The 17,632-nt window shown below is 43.5% G+C and overlaps 1 protein-coding gene and 1 long non-coding RNA gene across 4 annotated transcripts in view; both read left to right on the forward strand.

Annotated features, from left to right (window-relative positions):
- KREMEN1 (kringle containing transmembrane protein 1) overlaps positions 1-17,632 on the forward strand; it is a 62,511-nt gene that overhangs the window by 7,418 nt on the left and 37,461 nt on the right. For all 3 annotated transcript variants that reach the window (XM_040619682.1, XM_040619683.1, XM_040619684.1), the window contains exons 2-3: positions 11,861-12,023; positions 16,107-16,198. In XM_040619682.1, coding sequence (XP_040475616.1) covers positions 11,861-12,023; positions 16,107-16,198 — 255 coding nt within the window. The remainder of the gene's footprint in view (positions 1-11,860; positions 12,024-16,106; positions 16,199-17,632) is intronic.
- Positions 12,033-15,325, forward strand: LOC121099944. The gene is made up of 2 exons (XR_005831671.1): positions 12,033-12,514; positions 14,238-15,325. It is a non-coding gene; the product is annotated as an uncharacterized LOC121099944 (long non-coding RNA).

The following is a 17,632-nucleotide window of genomic DNA, read 5'->3' on the forward strand; positions in this document are numbered from 1 at the left end:
CCGGCCAATGAACTGTTTGGCTCCAAATGTGGATATTGCTAAGGTTGAGAAACCCCATCCTAATTGTATTATTCTTTTGTCCTTCCTTTCACTGTGACCTAGGAGAAGGCATCTCTGATCAACATCTCCTTTCACTCTTAAGAAAGTAGATTCTTCATTATCCATGTCTGAGTTCTCAAGCATTTCTGTGGACAGTGTTTTGGAAACCTAAGTGGAATAAGGACATTTGAGATTCAGCGTGTTTCTACTCTCTATGGAGTAAGACTGCCAGATTAAATATCGGCCATTCGCTTAAATTCAAATGTCAGATAATGCATAGTTTTTGTGTGTGTAAGTCTGTCTCATGTAGTATTTAGGAATACTTACCTTAAAAAAGGATTTGTTTAACTGACATCCTATATTTTCATTTGCTAAATCTGGCAGCCCAACTCTAGATCTGTGAAACTTTATACCTTTGACTATGAAATCAATCTGTTGGTCACCATCCACCCTTATTGCTCCGGCTGGCTAGACATGACAGCTTCTGCTTGTTTTTGTTTGTAAGTTAGTGCTACACTGAGTCTTTCCTTCCACCCAAAACTGTCTCCCTGGCCAGAACTTCTGAAACTCGTCCCTTGAATCATGTTTTTATCTTGGGACCAACTAACAAGTGCCTATCACATGCCTGCTGTATGCACAGCATCTCCGACTAGGACTTCTCCCTGTGCCAGTTCATAAAAGACTACAACTTTGTTGCTTTAGGTTTTACTTTAAAGATGTGCTCTAGGGATATGCTGTTGACCTGCTAGTCAGCTCCCAACTCAAGAATTCTTGTATTATTTGGCCATCCCATATCAACCAAGGGAAGCTAAATAGCCCACCGCCTGGCTCCCATGGAGTGTTGGCTGCCCTCCAGGACTCCATTATATGGGAACTTTCTTGCTATCTGAAATTAACAATAGGGCACAGGCAATACTGATGAAACTTGTCCAGAAGCTAGATTATATCAGTCTGTTTTATCTCCTTTTATACTGATCGAGAGCTTCAGACAGTGTGAAATAGTGTTGGTCAAGAGACGGTGAGGCAAAGTGTGGATTTGTGCCAGGTGTCTACTGCTTAAAGCACACGCAGAATAAAAAATGTATATTTTCATTACAAAGGGGGTTGATTATTCCCAGTTACAAATGGCTTCACCGTAGATCTCCTTTGAATAGCAGATTCCTCTCGTTTAAATAGCAAGTATTTGATTTCCAAGTACTTGATTTACCTGCTTTCCTGGAACTTCTCAGATTCTCATAGGTCACATTGCTAGGTAAGTCATGATTGCTAGCCTGGAGACATGAGTTGGTGAGGAAACCAGGGCACTCTGAATATGTCGGAATGCATTTTTACCCCAGCTCCCCCGTACACCTGCTTCCCTCATTCAGTTAACGTTTGCCAGTCACATTCCGAGTGGCCTGTACTTGCCGCAGATACGAAGATGAGTGAGGTGCTCAAGAAACTCACGGGCTCCTGGCAGCAGGGCCAGGTGCTTCTCGAGCAGTTCTAGTTCAAGGTGACCAAGTCTGACCAGGCTGTGGCAGCGTGTACCGCGGGACTTGTTTTAGAGCCGCCAGTTTCTATAGGAGTAGAGTGCTATCCGTCCTAGACACTGACCTCTCAAATAGTGCTCCATCTTTTTGTCCTGTGTTTGTTTCCTTTAGAGTTGATTTATAAGGCACTAAGTTATTGCCATCAGAGAACTGGATTTTGAGCTTTAAAACATCTTTTTTTTTTTTAAAGATTTTATTTATTTATGTGACAGAGAGACAGCCAGCGAGAGAAGGAACACAGCAGGGGAGTGGGAGAGGAAGAAGCAGGCTCCCAGCTGAGGAGCCCGATGTGGGACTCAATCCCGGAACGCCGGGATCACGCCCTGAGCCGAAGGCAGACGCTTAAGGACTGTGCCACCCAGGCGCCCCTGAGCTTTAAAACATCTTAAGCTTCCTGTTCCCTTATGTGAAAACTATGTGTAGTGTGAAATTTCATTTCAAGGTCGAAGTAGATCCATTTGTCTTCATACAGTATATCAAGACAGGTGCCATCACCAAAGCGTGATAGACTATGTTCTGGTGGCACTGGCAGTAAAATCCGTGGTTAATTCACGAAACTGAAGTTCTTCTGAGCTGGCGACCTCTGTCAGAGTGTGTCCGTTCTTTCACTGAAGCTTGGCCTCATCTCCCTATGTATGTTATGGAGCCAGATTCTTTCTCAGAAGCTATCTCTTGGTCTTCGATTTGATGATGATATGTTTTTTAATATCCTAACGCACTACTGCATCCTTGATTTAAATTCCTCAGGCACTACTGCGTATTCATGGGGACTGTTCCTGGCAGGAACTCACGTCCTTCACAGTGGCAACCATGGCATATTTTCCAGTGGGTCCTGCCTGTGTAGGAGTGGAGCATATTCAAGATGAGAGCCAGACAGGAAAAGAGTGGTTGGGACCCAGGCAGCACTGCATTCTGGGTTGTTTTTCAAATTTTTATATAACAAATAATAAGGAGTCCTCTCTGAAGTGTTTTCATGGGTCTTCTGAACTTAAACCTCTGGTCTTATGCTCACAGTAGGTTTTTTTCTTGGAATAGTCTTTTAAGTAATTAAATATTTCATCTCTTAATAGAGATGAATAAACTCGAGAGTCAAATACAAGACGTCAAGCCCCCTTCCAAAAGTATAAATTCTTTAGTTAAAATAACTTCCAGAGGCATAACCTTTTCTTCCATTACTGTTTTTAAGGACACTGTTTCCTGGGGCGCCTGGGTGGCGCAGTCGTTAAGCACCTGCCTTCGGCTCTGGGCGTGATCCCGGCATTATGGGATCGAGCCCCACGTCGGGCTCCTCCGCTGGGAGCCTGCTTCTCCCTCTCCCACTCCCCCTGCTTGTGTTCCCTCTCTCGCTGGCTGTCTCTAGGACAAATAAATAAATAAAATCTTAAAAAAAAAAAAAAAAGGACACTGTTTCCTAGAATAAAAAGAAAGACCTAAAAGATTTTTTAATGAACAAACTGATAACTTTAAAAAAAATTAGAATGATTCTTTTTTATTTCTTTTGGGCTGAAGTACAGCTTATTCTATTGTCATTTCAACTGTTAATACATAGCCCAAGAACGTGATATGTGCATGTCTTTCTTGAATTTAGATGACTGAATTTACAGCTGATTGAGTTTGTTTATAGTTTTTTTAAATGTGCATTAAGCCAACTTTTGTTTTATTAATTTTTTAATAATTTTGTATTATATTATGTTAGTCACCATACAGTACATCCCTGGTTTTTGATGTAAAGTTCCATGATTCATTACCTGCGTACAACACCCAGTGCACCATGCAATACGTGCCCTCCTTACTACCCATCACCAGCCTATCCCATTCCCCCACTAGTTTGTTTATAGTTTTTGAAAAGAAAAAAAGGTAAATTAATTACAAAACAACATGTTTTCAAGGTATCCTCTAACAAATTTTTATTATGGAAAATTTAGAATACATGCAAAAGTAGAAGAATATAAGGAAGTCCCATGTATCCATCTCCCAGCTTCCATGATTATCAACGATGGCCAATATTATTTCATTTGACCTGCTTCATCTCCCCAACTGGATTATTTTGTAACAGATCTCAGATATTCATCTCATCTCCAAGTGTTTCAGTATCTCTCTCTAAATGATAAGAACTCTTTTCAAAAACCTAGTACTATTACCATCATCACACTTAGAAAAACTAACAATAATTCCTTAATATTATCAAATATCCAGTCAGTAATCACTGTTCAAATTCTCCTGGTTGTCTCGTTAGTCGTTTTACAGTTTAACTTGGGATCTAAGCAATGTACATTTAGGTGATGTGACAAGAGTCTCTATTAACCTGTAGGATTCCCCTCTTTTTCTTTTTTCTTTGTAATTTATTTGTTGAAGATGTGGTTTCTTCTAAGCAAAAAGAGTGCTTTTAAGTACCTCTTTGATGGATTCAGGGCCCACATGGGAGGTGAGTTATTTTCTTCTTTTACCGTAGAATTGTCACTTCCATTAGAGAAACATGTAGAATTAGAGAATTTTATTTTATTGTATTTTTATAAGCTTTTATTTTTAAGTAATCTCTACACCCATCGTGGGGCTTGAACTCACAACCGCAAGATCAGGAGTCACGTGCTCTACCAACTGAGCTAGCCGGGTGCCCCCAAATTAGAGAAGGTTAAGCTTGGAAGAGAATTTGCGCCATCAGTACTCTCTCTAGTCACATAGACTTTTGAACTTCAGTTCCATCATGATAGACTCTTGAAATTTGAGTTTAGAGTGAAGGGATGTTGAGACCATGTGTCTCAAACCCCATTGTTTCACAGGTGAAGAAACAGGCCCTAAGTGTCCAGGTGATTTGCTCAGACCACACAGTGTCAGCTAGTTATCTGGTGTCCTTTCCTCTTTATTCCAGTGATTTCCTATACGTACTGTGTACACGGAGGAACCCCTTCCCCAATTATCCTCTCCCTAGTCTAGATCTGATAACCTAAGTCTAAATGATCGTGGGAATCACTGCTCTTACCTCAGCCGTGTCAGGGTAGGAAAACATTTGGAACCCCTGCCTTCCCACAGTCATGTGTCTCTTTACTCTTTACTTCAGGGCTCCACATAACTGAAAGAAGCATTCCTGTAGTGCTTTTGAGTGTCTGTGTGCAGAAGGTAGTTTTTCCCAGGAGCATGAGCTTTGAAGATGTACCCACAAGTGCCCACTGGACACCAGTCTGTACCAGAAACCCAGCAGGGTAGTAGGTATGTTGAGCAGACATTTGACAACACTATTGTGTTGCCCTCTAAATAGTAAAAGGAGCTTTTTCCACCTAAGCCTTGTATTTCTATAATTCTACCCACTTACCAAATTTTAGAGACATCTTTAAAGGAACAGAAGATATTCCCATTGGAAAATGTTTTCTGCTGTCTTATTTTAAGGTGCCGTAATTGAATTTAGTGTTTATTGATTCATGTTGATTCCAAACTGGGTCAAAACCAGCTGAATTAATCCAACATAGAATCACTAGAAATGCTGAGTGGCCCTCTACAGGGCATTTAACTTTGATGGATTAAAAACAGTGACTCTGAGGGGCGCCTGGGTGGCACAGCGGTTAAGCGTCTGCCTTCGGCTCAGGGCGTGATCCCGGCATTCTGGGATCGAGTCCCACATCAGGGTCCTCCGCTGGGAGCCTGCTTCTTCCTCTCCCACTCCCCCTGCTTGTGTTCCCTCTCTCGCTGGCTGTCTATCTCTGCCAAGTGAATAAATAAAATCTTAAAAAAAAAAACAAAAAAACAGTGACTCTGACAATCATCCTGGATAAAGATCCAGCTAGTAATTCCACCAGAAAACTAGGAATATTCTAGACTCAGAATGAGAAAATTTTAGGAATTACCTAGTTACAGAGCCTCATGGAGAACATATTCTTCAACTTTATTAAATCTGGTCAAGGAACAGCATGTCTTTTCTATTAACTGCTGCTTTCCTACCACTGTCTCATATATGTTAAGTTTTAATTATTTTAAGAGAACATCTTATCATAGTTTTAAACATGAACTTTAAAAATGCTGTGCATGTACAAGCTGGCAGGGTTAAACTGCCTGGGATTCTTTTAACTTGGCATTTTCCTCACTTATAATAAGTACAAATATTCTTTTTAAAGATTTATTTATTTATTTTGAGAGTGAGTGCTTGTATGTGTGAGCAGGGGGAGGGGCAGAGAGAGAGAGAATCTTCAGCAGACTCCCTGCTGAGCATGGAGCCCAACAGGGGGCTCGATCTCATGACCCTGAGATCATGACATGAGCCAAAACCAGGAGACGGACGCTCAACCGACTGAGCCAACCAGGCGCCCCAAGTACAGATATTGGATTATATGATTCATTAGAACATATAAACAAAGATGTGTTTCATCACACTTAAAATTGAAATTTTAAGAAAAATCAATTTGCTCCATTATACCTTTTTTTCCCCCTTACCTCTTATTCATTGAATGCTTGGATTCAGCACAAGGCTCACACCACATATATTTTCTATCCTGGTAGCCTGATAACTTTAAACAGAATTATAGGGATGCCTGGGTAGCTCAGTTGGCTAAGCGCCTGCCTTCGGCTGAGGTCATGATACCAGGGTCCTGGGATCAAATCCCACATCATGCTCTGTGCTCAGCATGGAGTCTGCTGCTGCCTGCCGTTCTCTCTCTCTCTCTGACAAATAAATAAAATCTTAAAAAAAAATCAGAATTATAACTGGATATATTGCCTTGTACAGATAACTATTTTTATGGACCAGAATGAAATATATGATCATGATGGTCTCAAATTTACAATACATTTGATTATTTAAAAACTTTATAATTACATAGTAGTAATTTATTGGGCACCTGCTGTGTGCTAGGCATTTTACTTGCACATCCTCCAATTCTTCCAGTTGCCCTGAGCTGTAGTTAACCTAATCCCCCTTTTAGAGGAAACTGAGGCTCAAAGAGGTTAGCTGAGTGCCTGTATCTTGTAAACCAAGGCCAAGTCTGGGTCCAGCCCCTAGCTACACTTTTCTTACTCTACCACATTGCTGCTAGAAGCTTTTTGTGCAGAACAGTATTCGATTTAAACTATTTCATAACCCGAAATTAAATATTCAATCCTAAATTTCTATGTGTGTGTGTGTCTGTGTATTCTGTAGATATCACTTATTTAGGGAGTCCTTAGACTTAATGGATCTTGGGGCTACATAGAAAGGCTTAAGGGGTTCCACGAGGGCTTCTGAAATTGTACATGTTGTGTATTTGGTATTTGTCTGGGGAGCAGGTCCCTATTTTTCAAGCGATTCTCCAAGAGGTAGACTGACTTTGAGAATTGTAATGTGGAAAATATTTTTTGGAACTATTTTTAGGTCTTCTACAGCTTATGCCTTTAAATTATTGAAATCTTCGAATCCTTTTACACATAGCATGTGAATATATGAGATCCTATGGGTTTTAGGTATAAATATCAAAGTTTAGAATATATATGGCATCAGGTCTTTTCTTTATACCCAACGCTTCGAAATTCTAAGCATAACAAACAATAATAGCTTTATGAGAGAAAGCTCCAGCTAGCTTTTATTAGTAGTGAAGAAGTATTGAGCTTTCACCCGAACACGGAGTCTTTGCCTACAGACCTTACTACCACGGAAATGACCTCCAGGCCTTCACAGGGTAGCAGGTCCTACAGAACATAGTTGGCTGGCACAAAACCATTTGCTCAAGATTCTCAAACAGGGATTTGATTACCCTAATGTGATTCCACTTACCGCAAGGGAATTTCAATGAAATTAGCATCTCCAATTTTAAAAATAAATGTCATATGCGATACTTTGGAGGATTTTGGTGCTGGGAGAAAAGATGAGGAATTACCAACTTAGAAGGGCTGAATTAGTGCTCTGCGTGCTTTAATGTCAGCCTCATCGAGGAAATTTTCTGCTGTATTAGTAAATTTCTGTCAGGCTTATGTTTAACGTAAGGGCAGTTTTCATTCAATCCCCACAACAAAACATTTGGAGTTTTCCGATGGAGAGATAGGGTCAAACAGATGAATTCTGTGAGGTAATTGGGATCTGGCCAGAGAAAATGAGGAAATGAAGTTTCCTTGGTGTTCACAGTTTATTATTCCTCCCTGCTCAGGACACCTTCTCCCTTGACATCCGAGACACACACACTTGCTTAGCTTTTCTCCCACCTCCCAGGGCACACTTTCTCACTCATCAGTGCCAGGCTCTCCTCTTTCCATGCCTGAAATGTTGCAGGGCCCCCGGACTCTGCCCCAGATGTCTTCTCTCTCCACCCAAAGTAATCCCGTTCTTTCCACGCATCCGTGCTGTTACTGCCACATTTCTAGCTCCAGCCTCGCTCGGCCTCTTTCCTCAGCTCCAGGCTCATCAAGCCATCTGCCTCCTGTATATCTCCACCCAGTGTTCTGAAAGGTGTCTCAGACTTAACCAATCCACAGCCAAACCCTGGGTTCCACCCCAGGTACTTTGCCCCTCTTGTGTCCTCCCCATTGTAGTAAATGGTGTCTCCGCTCAGGCCCATGTTCTTGGGGTTATACTCAACTCCTTTTCCTCTCAGCAAATATTTTTGGCTCTCCCTTCAAAGCACATCCAGAATTCAGCTACTTCTTACCATCTTTCGGCCGCCAGCCTGGTCCAGGCCACCCTTTCTAGCCCGTCTTTCTGCAGTAACCACCTGACTGATCTCCCTGCTGAGTTCCTGCCTCTTCCAAGTTCTTCCTCCACCCAGCAGCTAGACAGTTGTTTTAAAAGATAAGTCAGATCATGTCATTCCTCTACTCAGAACCCTCCACTGGCTTCCCCTCACACTGAGAACAAAAGCCAAAATCTGATTTATATAACACTCTAGACCTTGTGTGTCCTGGCCTTTCCTCTCTCCTCCCCCCTCCTCTTCACTTCCCACCCACTCACCCTAATCCCGGTTAGAGGAGCTGCCTTCTAGTTCCCCAAACCTGCCAAGCACACTGGGGTCTTCTATTTGCTGTGCCCATTGCCAGTACCACTCTTCCCATGTGGTTCACATGGTTTTGTTTCCTCCCTTTGACCATATTGCTCAAGTGCCTCCTCCTCTCCGGCCTTTTCTGGCCCACTCTTCCTAAAAAAGAACCCCTGTCATTGAGTCTCCATCCCCTTACTCTCTTTTTCCCTAGAGCATCCCTCGCTACCTGACGTGAATTTAATTGGTTTGTTAGGAGCGTGTCTCCCCTGTTACCATGTAAGTTCCGTGACTGCAGAGCGTTCACCAGTGTAGCCCCAGTGCTGTGAACAGTGCCAGACACATAGTATGTACTGAATAAATGGTTGTTGAATGGATTAATTAATGATATCCTCGACATGAGATCTATATCACCTTTGCTCGTTCCCTTTCCCTGAATGCCTAAGTATACAGCTGGCCATGTGGTATTTGATTTTTTATTGGTTTAAGCCATTTCTTGTTTATCTAGCCAAAGCTTATGTCAGTTTTATAGCAGTAAACAATAAGGAAGGAGGGGTCCTCGTTACCCGCTCTGGTATTCTGATGAAATCAAGATGCGCACGTCACTTTACTCCACAATGTTCAAGTTTGTTTTTCTTGGTTTTTTTCCACAATTGATATGCACTGGGCAAATCCATTAAAAAAATAATCATTAAATGTGGTACGCTGCCTCAGTTTCCCTAATGCAACTGAGAATAGGATTTGGGTCTAGGAGAAACAGACTGAAGCAAACAAGCCTGCACTTTGCCACCTCATCCCCATTCAGGAGGACTGACAGGTGTGGATGGCCACCACGTTCTTTTGTGTTACAAATCAAGTCATCTGAGCCTCTGGGAACACTGACCCCACTGTCCTGAAAATTGCTGTCTATGGCTAACGCTTTCCATTGGTTGGCTGGCATTTCTGGCTCCTGGGCCACTCCTCAACCACTTGTGGTAGGAGAAAAAGATGTATTAGCATATCGCAATTAAAATTCTAGCAATCGGCAAAAGATTGGCTTGATACTGTTAGAATCATCTAGTCTACTGGTTCCCAAGCCAAATCACTTAACAGAAGCACCTAGGCAGATTTTTAGAAATACAGGTTTCTAGGTCCCACTCTAACCCTGGAGCTGGGATAGGGTTTGGTACACACACACAAACACACAGTCTCTCTCTCCCTGTCCAGCAGATAATATATTTCTAGTGATGATAAATGCTGTGAGGCAAACAGACAAAAGGCAGAAAACTAGGAGTAGAGATGGTGGGGATGGGTTTTCTGAAGAGGTAACATTTAGTCTGCACTGTGAGGTATTAGGGGAAGAACATTTTGGGCAGGAAATAGCATGATGTGTTTACGGAATTAGAAGCAGACCAGCGTGGCAGGAGCATGGCGGGGGACTAGAAGAGCTCAGGGTGTGGTGAGAGGAAAGGCCTGGGGCTTTGCAGGCAAGGATGAAGCGTTTGGGTTTCGTTCCCAGTGCTCACAGGTTCCTGGGAACTTTGAGCACCGTGGAGAAAATGGATTGCAGGAGCACAGAAGTGGAAGCTGTGGGTCCTGAACAAGGCTGTACTGGCCTCTGATGGTGAACAGGACTAAAGTGGTGACTCCCGAGATGGAGAGCAGAGGGCAGTTTCAGGGTATATATTTTAAGAAAGTCAACAGGACTTGCTGATGAGTGGGAAGTATGGTGAGGGAGAGGATGGGGAAAGCAAGGATGGTAGGGGGTGGTTGAGTGCCCTGGTTGCCCCATCTGTAAAATGGGATATTGAGGGACCTCCTCACCGGGTCAGTGGGGAGTTGGTATTTGTAAAGCATTTAGAGCAGAGCTTGGCACGCGGTGACGCACAACGTGAGCATTAGTGGGGCCATGGATGACGGTGATTCGTCCAAGGTCGCACAGCTGACCAGCAGCAGGTCCAGGACAAGAAACCAGAGCTTAGCCTCTCGATTCAGTGTATCTTATGCTACACTGAGCTGCCTCATTGAATTACCTTTGAACTTTTGTGTTTATGCACACTCTAGGCAGGGTGTTTGGCTCTTTTGGTACCTGATGAGTCTCACTGACTGTGAACATTATGAATGTCACACCAAACATGATAAATTGCTATGATGTTCTCTACAGCCTGGAATTCCGGGTTATTTTGCTATTCCAGACCAAAAAAGGCCCAGATAGTGGGAGGAAGGAGGTACAGGAAGAGAGATGGTCTGTGGAAGTATCTCCTAGAATGTGGATGCGCTCATGTTGTTCCCATGCTTGGGCTGGAGCAGGCGCGTGCCCTGCACAGGAGACAGCACCGAGTGCTTCCCACCGGAAGTTAGAGGCCAGGGCATGCCAGGGGCAGGAGAGAAAGCAAGCTGAGAATGTCGGTGTCACTCCCCCGGATCGTCAGGTTCCTAGTGATACATCTTTAAGAAGTGTTTGAAGTACTTCTCTCTGTCAGTTTCAACTAAGCTAATTTTTAAAAATTGCACTTTGTACTGTGCCTTTCTCATGAACCTCTGTGGATTTAATGCATGCAATATGTGGGGGGAAATCCTATCAGCCTCAGTTCCCACCCCACCCCACCCCCCGCCGAGTCTGAGAAGCAGATTTTAGAAGCACATTGTTGCACCTGCAAGGGTTTTGTCATTTTATTAAATGGAGATGATGTTCAGTGTGCCTTGTAGGGAGGAATTTCAGAAAGAGGTGAGAGAAAATGCCAACTTGGCCCCGGTTCCCTCCTGTTGACTGTCTGTTCCGTTGCATCTCTATCTCAAACAGCATGGAGAGGACTGTTCCTCATTACCAGGGAATGTGAGTCATTCCCAGACTTGTGTGATTGGGATTCCAAAGCGTTGCTGTATCCGATGGTCTTATTAAATCCAAGTGTCAGTGCAGCCTTTCAGACTGTAGGGGAGAGCTCACTTACAGCTGGTGACCTGGTTCTAGTTACCACACAGAGACACTGACGAGACCAGTGACCCCCTCCAAGCACCCAGAATTCCTTGTGATGGCTGTTACCAACTGTTCCCAGATTTGGGGGTTTCCTGGTTCACTTCATGGGCTTCAATACATTTCAGCTCCCTGTTTATATCCAAGTTGGGATCTGTGTACTTTAGGGGAAAAGTATCTGTAAAGTGTCTGTAGACAAGCTAGTGCCAAGACTAGCCTAGCATTTGAAGGGGACTGCATTTCAGATTTACTCAGCCCTAGCAATGTTAACTTCGCGGTGTCCAGGATCTAGCAAGACACTATCCATTTCCAGCTGGGTCCAAACAAAACAAATAAAACATCAACCAGAGAGGGAGGAGACTATGGATGTTGCCAGAAAATTAGTTTGCTCTGTCTTTTCTTTCTCCTAGAATGTTTCACAGCCAATGGTGCAGATTATAGGGGAACGCAGAACTGGACGGCACTACAAGGCGGGAAGCCATGCCTGTTCTGGAACGAGACTTTCCAGCATCCATACAACACTCTGAAATACCCCAACGGGGAGGGGGGCCTAGGCGAGCATAACTATTGCAGGTAAGATGGGGCCACACAATGCTTTAAAAAAAAAAAAAAGTCTTCGGCCTTCTTTTCCAGTTCCTTCCAGCCTTGCTCACAACTACGGAAAGCCTCTTTGTCTCCTTTTGGCCAACCCAGAAGGCCTTTCTTGTTACTATTTTTAAAACTTCCTCCCACACCTTGCTTGTATGTGCATTCGCACACACACACACATGCACAATCTACCACTCTTTTCAACTCCGGTTGCTTTGATACAAGTTTCCAGAGCTCTGCTTTCCTGTCTGATAACTTACATGTCTCTTGGGAAGGGCTTTCTTAGTTGGCCCTACCACCAGTGGACAATACAGAGATAGCAAATCTTTTTAAGCTCCTGTGAATGTGGTGGTCAAGCAGAGCACCATCTGTGGCCCAAACCTCCCTCTGCTTCTGAGCAAAGGAAGCTGTCCTGCATTATCCTACCTCCAGCCAGCCCAGGATAGCCTTGCTCTGGGAGCAGCTGTAACCATCAGGTATGTGCTGATTCCTTCCTTTCCGTAGACTGAAGTGTTTCTTTGGTCTTAACCTCCTGCCTGACTCCTACAGGGGCTCTTGACCTGAGATCCAAGGTGTTTCACCTGTGTACTTGAGATTTTTCATAGAGATGATCGATGACTTCGATCAGATTCTCAAAGTTATCAGTGATCCAAAACAAGTTAAGAATCACTGGTCTATAGGGACAAGAGCAAAGAAAGATTCTAAGCACTTTTGGTTATAGCTACATTTAAGCTATTTTTACTCAAGATCCTGATAATGTGACTCATGGTTCAGCACTGTGTCAAATTTAGTTATTATTAGGACAGATGCAAAGGCAGCCTCTTGAGCCATCAGGACAGGGAGAAATGCTCACTGAGCTATACTTGGAGTCACATGCTGTGTCCCTGGTTCTACCAGTATGTTGGAATCTCAACCGTGGCACTGTCAACCCTGCTGAGCCAGCATATTCATACCTGCATTGCATGGGCCACACTGTTTACTTCTGCTCTCCCTGTGTACCTTTACTAACACTCCAGGACCCTTGTGGATGTCTTGAAGTCCCAGGCCTGTTGTCTAGGTTATCCCTGTGCCTGCAGCTCTTTCCTTCACCTCTGCTCTAATTTCTTCCAACTTGCTGTTCCCCCACAGCTGCTGTTGCAGTATTTTTTAGTTGTTATTATACATATGTTAAAAAGCTTTTCCAAAAAAAATTCTCAAAAACTGTAGATAAATATTGCTTGAATAACATCCGTCATTTGACATCTTTTCCCCTAAAATCCTCAGCAAACTCCATTTCCCAGAGGTAATAATTTGTGTTACTTCACATTTTGCTATTTGTTGCATTTTATTGTTAAAGTTACACATGCTCGTTAAGTCATTCCTTCACATTTTATTTTCAGAGTTATACATATTCATTAAAATCTTTTTTGCATAATTAAAGAAATTAACCCCGCTCCATTTCTGGTTTATTTCCTTCTCTTTTGCTACTCATAGAAAGAGAGTTGGTTTGGGTTGGGAAGATTATTTAGGAAGAGAAGCCAGTGTTTGGAGGGTTTTTTTTTTTATTTTTACATAGTTACTTATATTCCAGTTCCAAAGTGTCTCTTGATAGTGGGCTGCTTGTTTATGCTATTATTCTGTTGCTTTCTATAAGGACGGCTTCTCAGAAAGAGCTCCTGGGTTTAAGTCTGACTTTAAGGTAAATTTTAAATTTCCAAAGAGGTTTAATTTATATGAAAAAGAAAGTCTTCTCTCACAGATTAACACGCAGCCCTACACAGGCTCCCAGAAATGCACACGGCTCTCCATTGTGAGAGCCGGGGGCACCACCTTCCTCTTCAGCCGTGGCCAGAGGCAGCCTCTCCTTTGACTTGATGGAATGTACCAGACCTGAACTACCACTTTCTACTTCAGAAAAAAGGGAGGCCGAAAGGCTGATTATCATCACATCAGCTAGTCCAGGCCTTTTGTTTTAGCACTGCAACAAAATCCACAACGAATTCTCTTATTCTTTATTAAGCTATTGTGATGCTTTTCAGAATGGTTTTGACATCGATAATAAGCAGTTGTTTTCTAAAGTCTTTACCAAATACTACATCAAAGCTGGACACTGAATAGAGGGAGGAAGATGACAGTGAAATACTGTTTAAAGAAGGGCTTTGTACAAGTTCTCCTTTGATTTCTCAGCTGACACCCGACACCATGTTTGTCTTGTGCCAGACCCATCGCAGTGGAGTTGTCTGCGAGATGGCGAGTGATGGGAATGCACTTCTCCAGGCTCGACGGATCTGGATTAGAGGGGAAGGCAGAGGCACAGGGAAGAGCGGAGTTGGCGCTGGCACCTGCCTTTGGGCACAAAAAATGAAAGGACCCTTTGTGCTTCAGGGCGGCTTATCTTCTGGGCCGCACAATAGGCTTATCCGTCCCAGGCCTGATAGGGGTGGCTCCAGAGCTCCCGCGGCAGGGTCTTTATGCCCATTTCCGGACTAACCGGAGTGTCAGGTTTCCAGTGTTCCGAGTCGAAAGAAAGGGAGCTTGGAGGCAAGGCTTTTCTGTGTGTGTGGTAACCCTTTTCATTTTGGGGTCTGTTTCAGCAGGATGGCCCTTATTGTCATGGCACCCTTGAGTTGAAAAGACCTTCAAGGGCATTTTAGAAATGCGAAATAAACCTTTAAAAAATATTACTGCTGCATTAGAAGTTGGTACCAGGATCACAGGATTGCATGTTCTGACTGAAAGTCTTTGGCTTAGCTTTCTTCAGAATTTTCTGCGAAGTTAGTATTTTGAGGGAGGAATAGGACCCATTTCGGTCAAACCCGTGCCAACTAGTCTGATGCTGGTGAAAGCTTGTCAGTGGAATCTGTATTATGTGAATTTTTTTTTATTGTTTAAAAATTACACTATCAGTGTTCATTGTAGAAGAAATAGGAAAATAAAGAGAATCAGAAAAGAAAAAAAAATTGTATTTACTGATAGTCCCATTCTCCAGAGATACTTTCAAGGGGTTTGGTGTGTATTCTTTTCTGAATACATCTTTTCAAATGATGGAATTGTGTCACCCATCGTGTTTTCGAACTACTTTAAAAAAAAAAAACCTAACGACATGTGGATATCTTTTTATATTAATAAATGTGTATCTACACTGCATTTTTACTAGCCGCTCAGCATTCCCTTATATGGATATAATGTGTTTATTTAACCAATCCTTAAGTGTCGTTTCTAGCTTTTTTGTATTATAAAAATGCTACGGTAAACATCTTTATAAGTGGAGATTGACTAAAATAAAGTACTAACAAGAAATTGCCTGGTAAAGGGGTTTTGCGTATGCTTTGGGCCTTTGGCTCTAATTGCCAAATTGCCATCCTGACCATGTGTGTCCATTCGCATTCTTTTGTTTTTTTATGTAAAGATTTTTTTTTTTTAATTTATATGAGAGAGAGCGAGAACACAAGCAGGGGGAGGGGTAGAGGGAGAGGGAGAAGCAGACTCCCCACTGAGCAGGGAGCCCACCAAGGCTCCAAACGAGGATCACGACCTGAGCTCAAGTCAGACGCTTAACTTGCTGAGCCACCCAGGCGCCCCTGGGCCCGTTCATGTTCTTATCCACAGTATTGAGAACACCTGTGCTCTCAGCCATGGGCGTCACTGCGTGCACACTTAAGGTACCAGTGCTGCTTGGCATGATTTGTTCTGTGGTCAGTTGTCCTGGTTACACTGTCATGAATCTTTGTAAAATTATATCACCTTTGCTCCCCACACATAGCCCCCGCCCCCAAACTCTGAAGTATACGTCAGAGTGTGTGAGTTTGTTCTCGTAGTGTTACCATTTTTCTCTTCCTCTTTTTTTAAAATAATCTCTGCACCCATCGTGGGGCTTGAACTCACGACCCCGAGGTCCAGAGCCACATGCTCTTCAGACTGAGCCAGCCAGGTGCCCCGCATTTTTCTCTTCATAAGAGGCAGCCCGGAGATACATACCAATTATTAGAAATAACACAGAAGCTGACGCGTTTTCGGTAAACCTGAAAAGCAATGAACCAGTTGACTTAACACGACAGAAGTGTTACTTGTGTGTCCTTTCCCCGACAGAAACCCAGATGGAGACGTGAGCCCCTGGTGCTACGTGGCAGAGCATGAGGACGGTGTCTACTGGAAGTACTGCGAGATTCCTGCTTGCCAGAGTAAGGCTCTCATGCGCCAGCTGAAGGTTTCAGGACACTGAGCACCCAGGGTACAGAGTGGAAGGCCACTGCCAGAGGGCAGGTTGTTCAGGCAGGTGGATTTCATGAAGCAGGTGAAAGGAGAAGCCATCCTGCGCTGAGGATTTTCCCTTCTCTTGTTGAGGCTTTTCAGAAGTAGAGTGCCTGGTTCCCTCGGGACCCCCTACCCTTGATGGATTAGCCCACCCAGGATATCTGCTTCTACCTAATTTCCTCATGCTGATTCGTTCATGCTCAGTAGCAGGCCAGGGAAACAAAACTACCTCACCCGTTTAGGAGAGCAGTGTCTACAGTGAATGATGAATCCTTCTATAGACAGTAGAACTGAACTGGGACGTTGCTTATTCTTTGCTTTTGATGTGCCGTCACCCCTGAAAAATGGTATTCGGGAAACACGTGAGTGATCCCTTCCAAAGCCAATGTGGTAGTCCTTTTCCTCATATCAGCATAAAGATATTCTATTGTTCTGTGTGATAACTCATACCTCATCCCTCTCTACTACCGACAAAACCCAGTTTCTTCAGCCTTTTACTCCAAGGCCTGTTTTCTAGCTGTTTCCTTCATTCATTTCTATATTCAGTGTTTATTATATGCGAGGAACAAAGGCAGAAGGATACCCTGACCCTCAGGGAATATGCGATGTGGCAGGGACCCTTAGGAAGACACTTGAAAACAAGGTAGAAAATACTGTAGGAAGGTTGAAAGTACAGAAACCCAAACTAGAATGGTACTAGAAGGAGTTTACTAATGTAGTGTTCGTAGGATCTTTTTCTCTTTCTTTTTTGAGAGAGAGAGGTTGGAAGGGCAGAGGAAAAGGGAGAGAATCTTAAGCAGGCTCCACGCCCAATGGAGCCCAATGCAGGGCTTGATCTAACCACCCTGAGACCATGACCTGAGCCAAAATCAAGAGTCAGACACAACCGACTGAGCCACCCAGGCGCCCCGTAATATCTTTTCAATTATGCCAAGGGAGCAGGTTTTCTCAGTTACTAGAGCTGAGGCAAAGGATAGCTCATTCATCATAATTCTATGTGGGTTGTTTTTTTCCCATATTATTTCCCCTCAGTCCTTGCCCAGCCACCTTCCTCACTCCCCAGGCCAGGAAGCTGTGTATGTAGAGTGATACGGAGTTTTGAGGGAGACCTGGGACCTCTCACTCACACCCACCCCAGCAGGCTCAATTCTGCTGCCTCGTGGGGAAGAGGTGCTGCAGGCCCACCACTCACCTTCCAAAAGTTGGACTTCCGAATGGCACCACTGCCTGGCGTGAGGCCCTCGTGTCACTCTCCTTCCAACCCGAGTATGCCTTGATTCAGTCCCCAGATTGAGAGAACAGTAAAGACCAGCAGAATGGGCTTTTGCTCAGTCTGCTTAATCAAATTTTTAAAATGAAAA

The sequence above is a fragment of the Ursus maritimus genome, unplaced genomic scaffold (genome assembly GCF_017311325.1).
Source record: "Ursus maritimus isolate PB19 unplaced genomic scaffold, ASM1731132v1 scaffold_33, whole genome shotgun sequence".
NCBI lineage: Eukaryota > Metazoa > Chordata > Mammalia > Carnivora > Ursidae > Ursus > Ursus maritimus.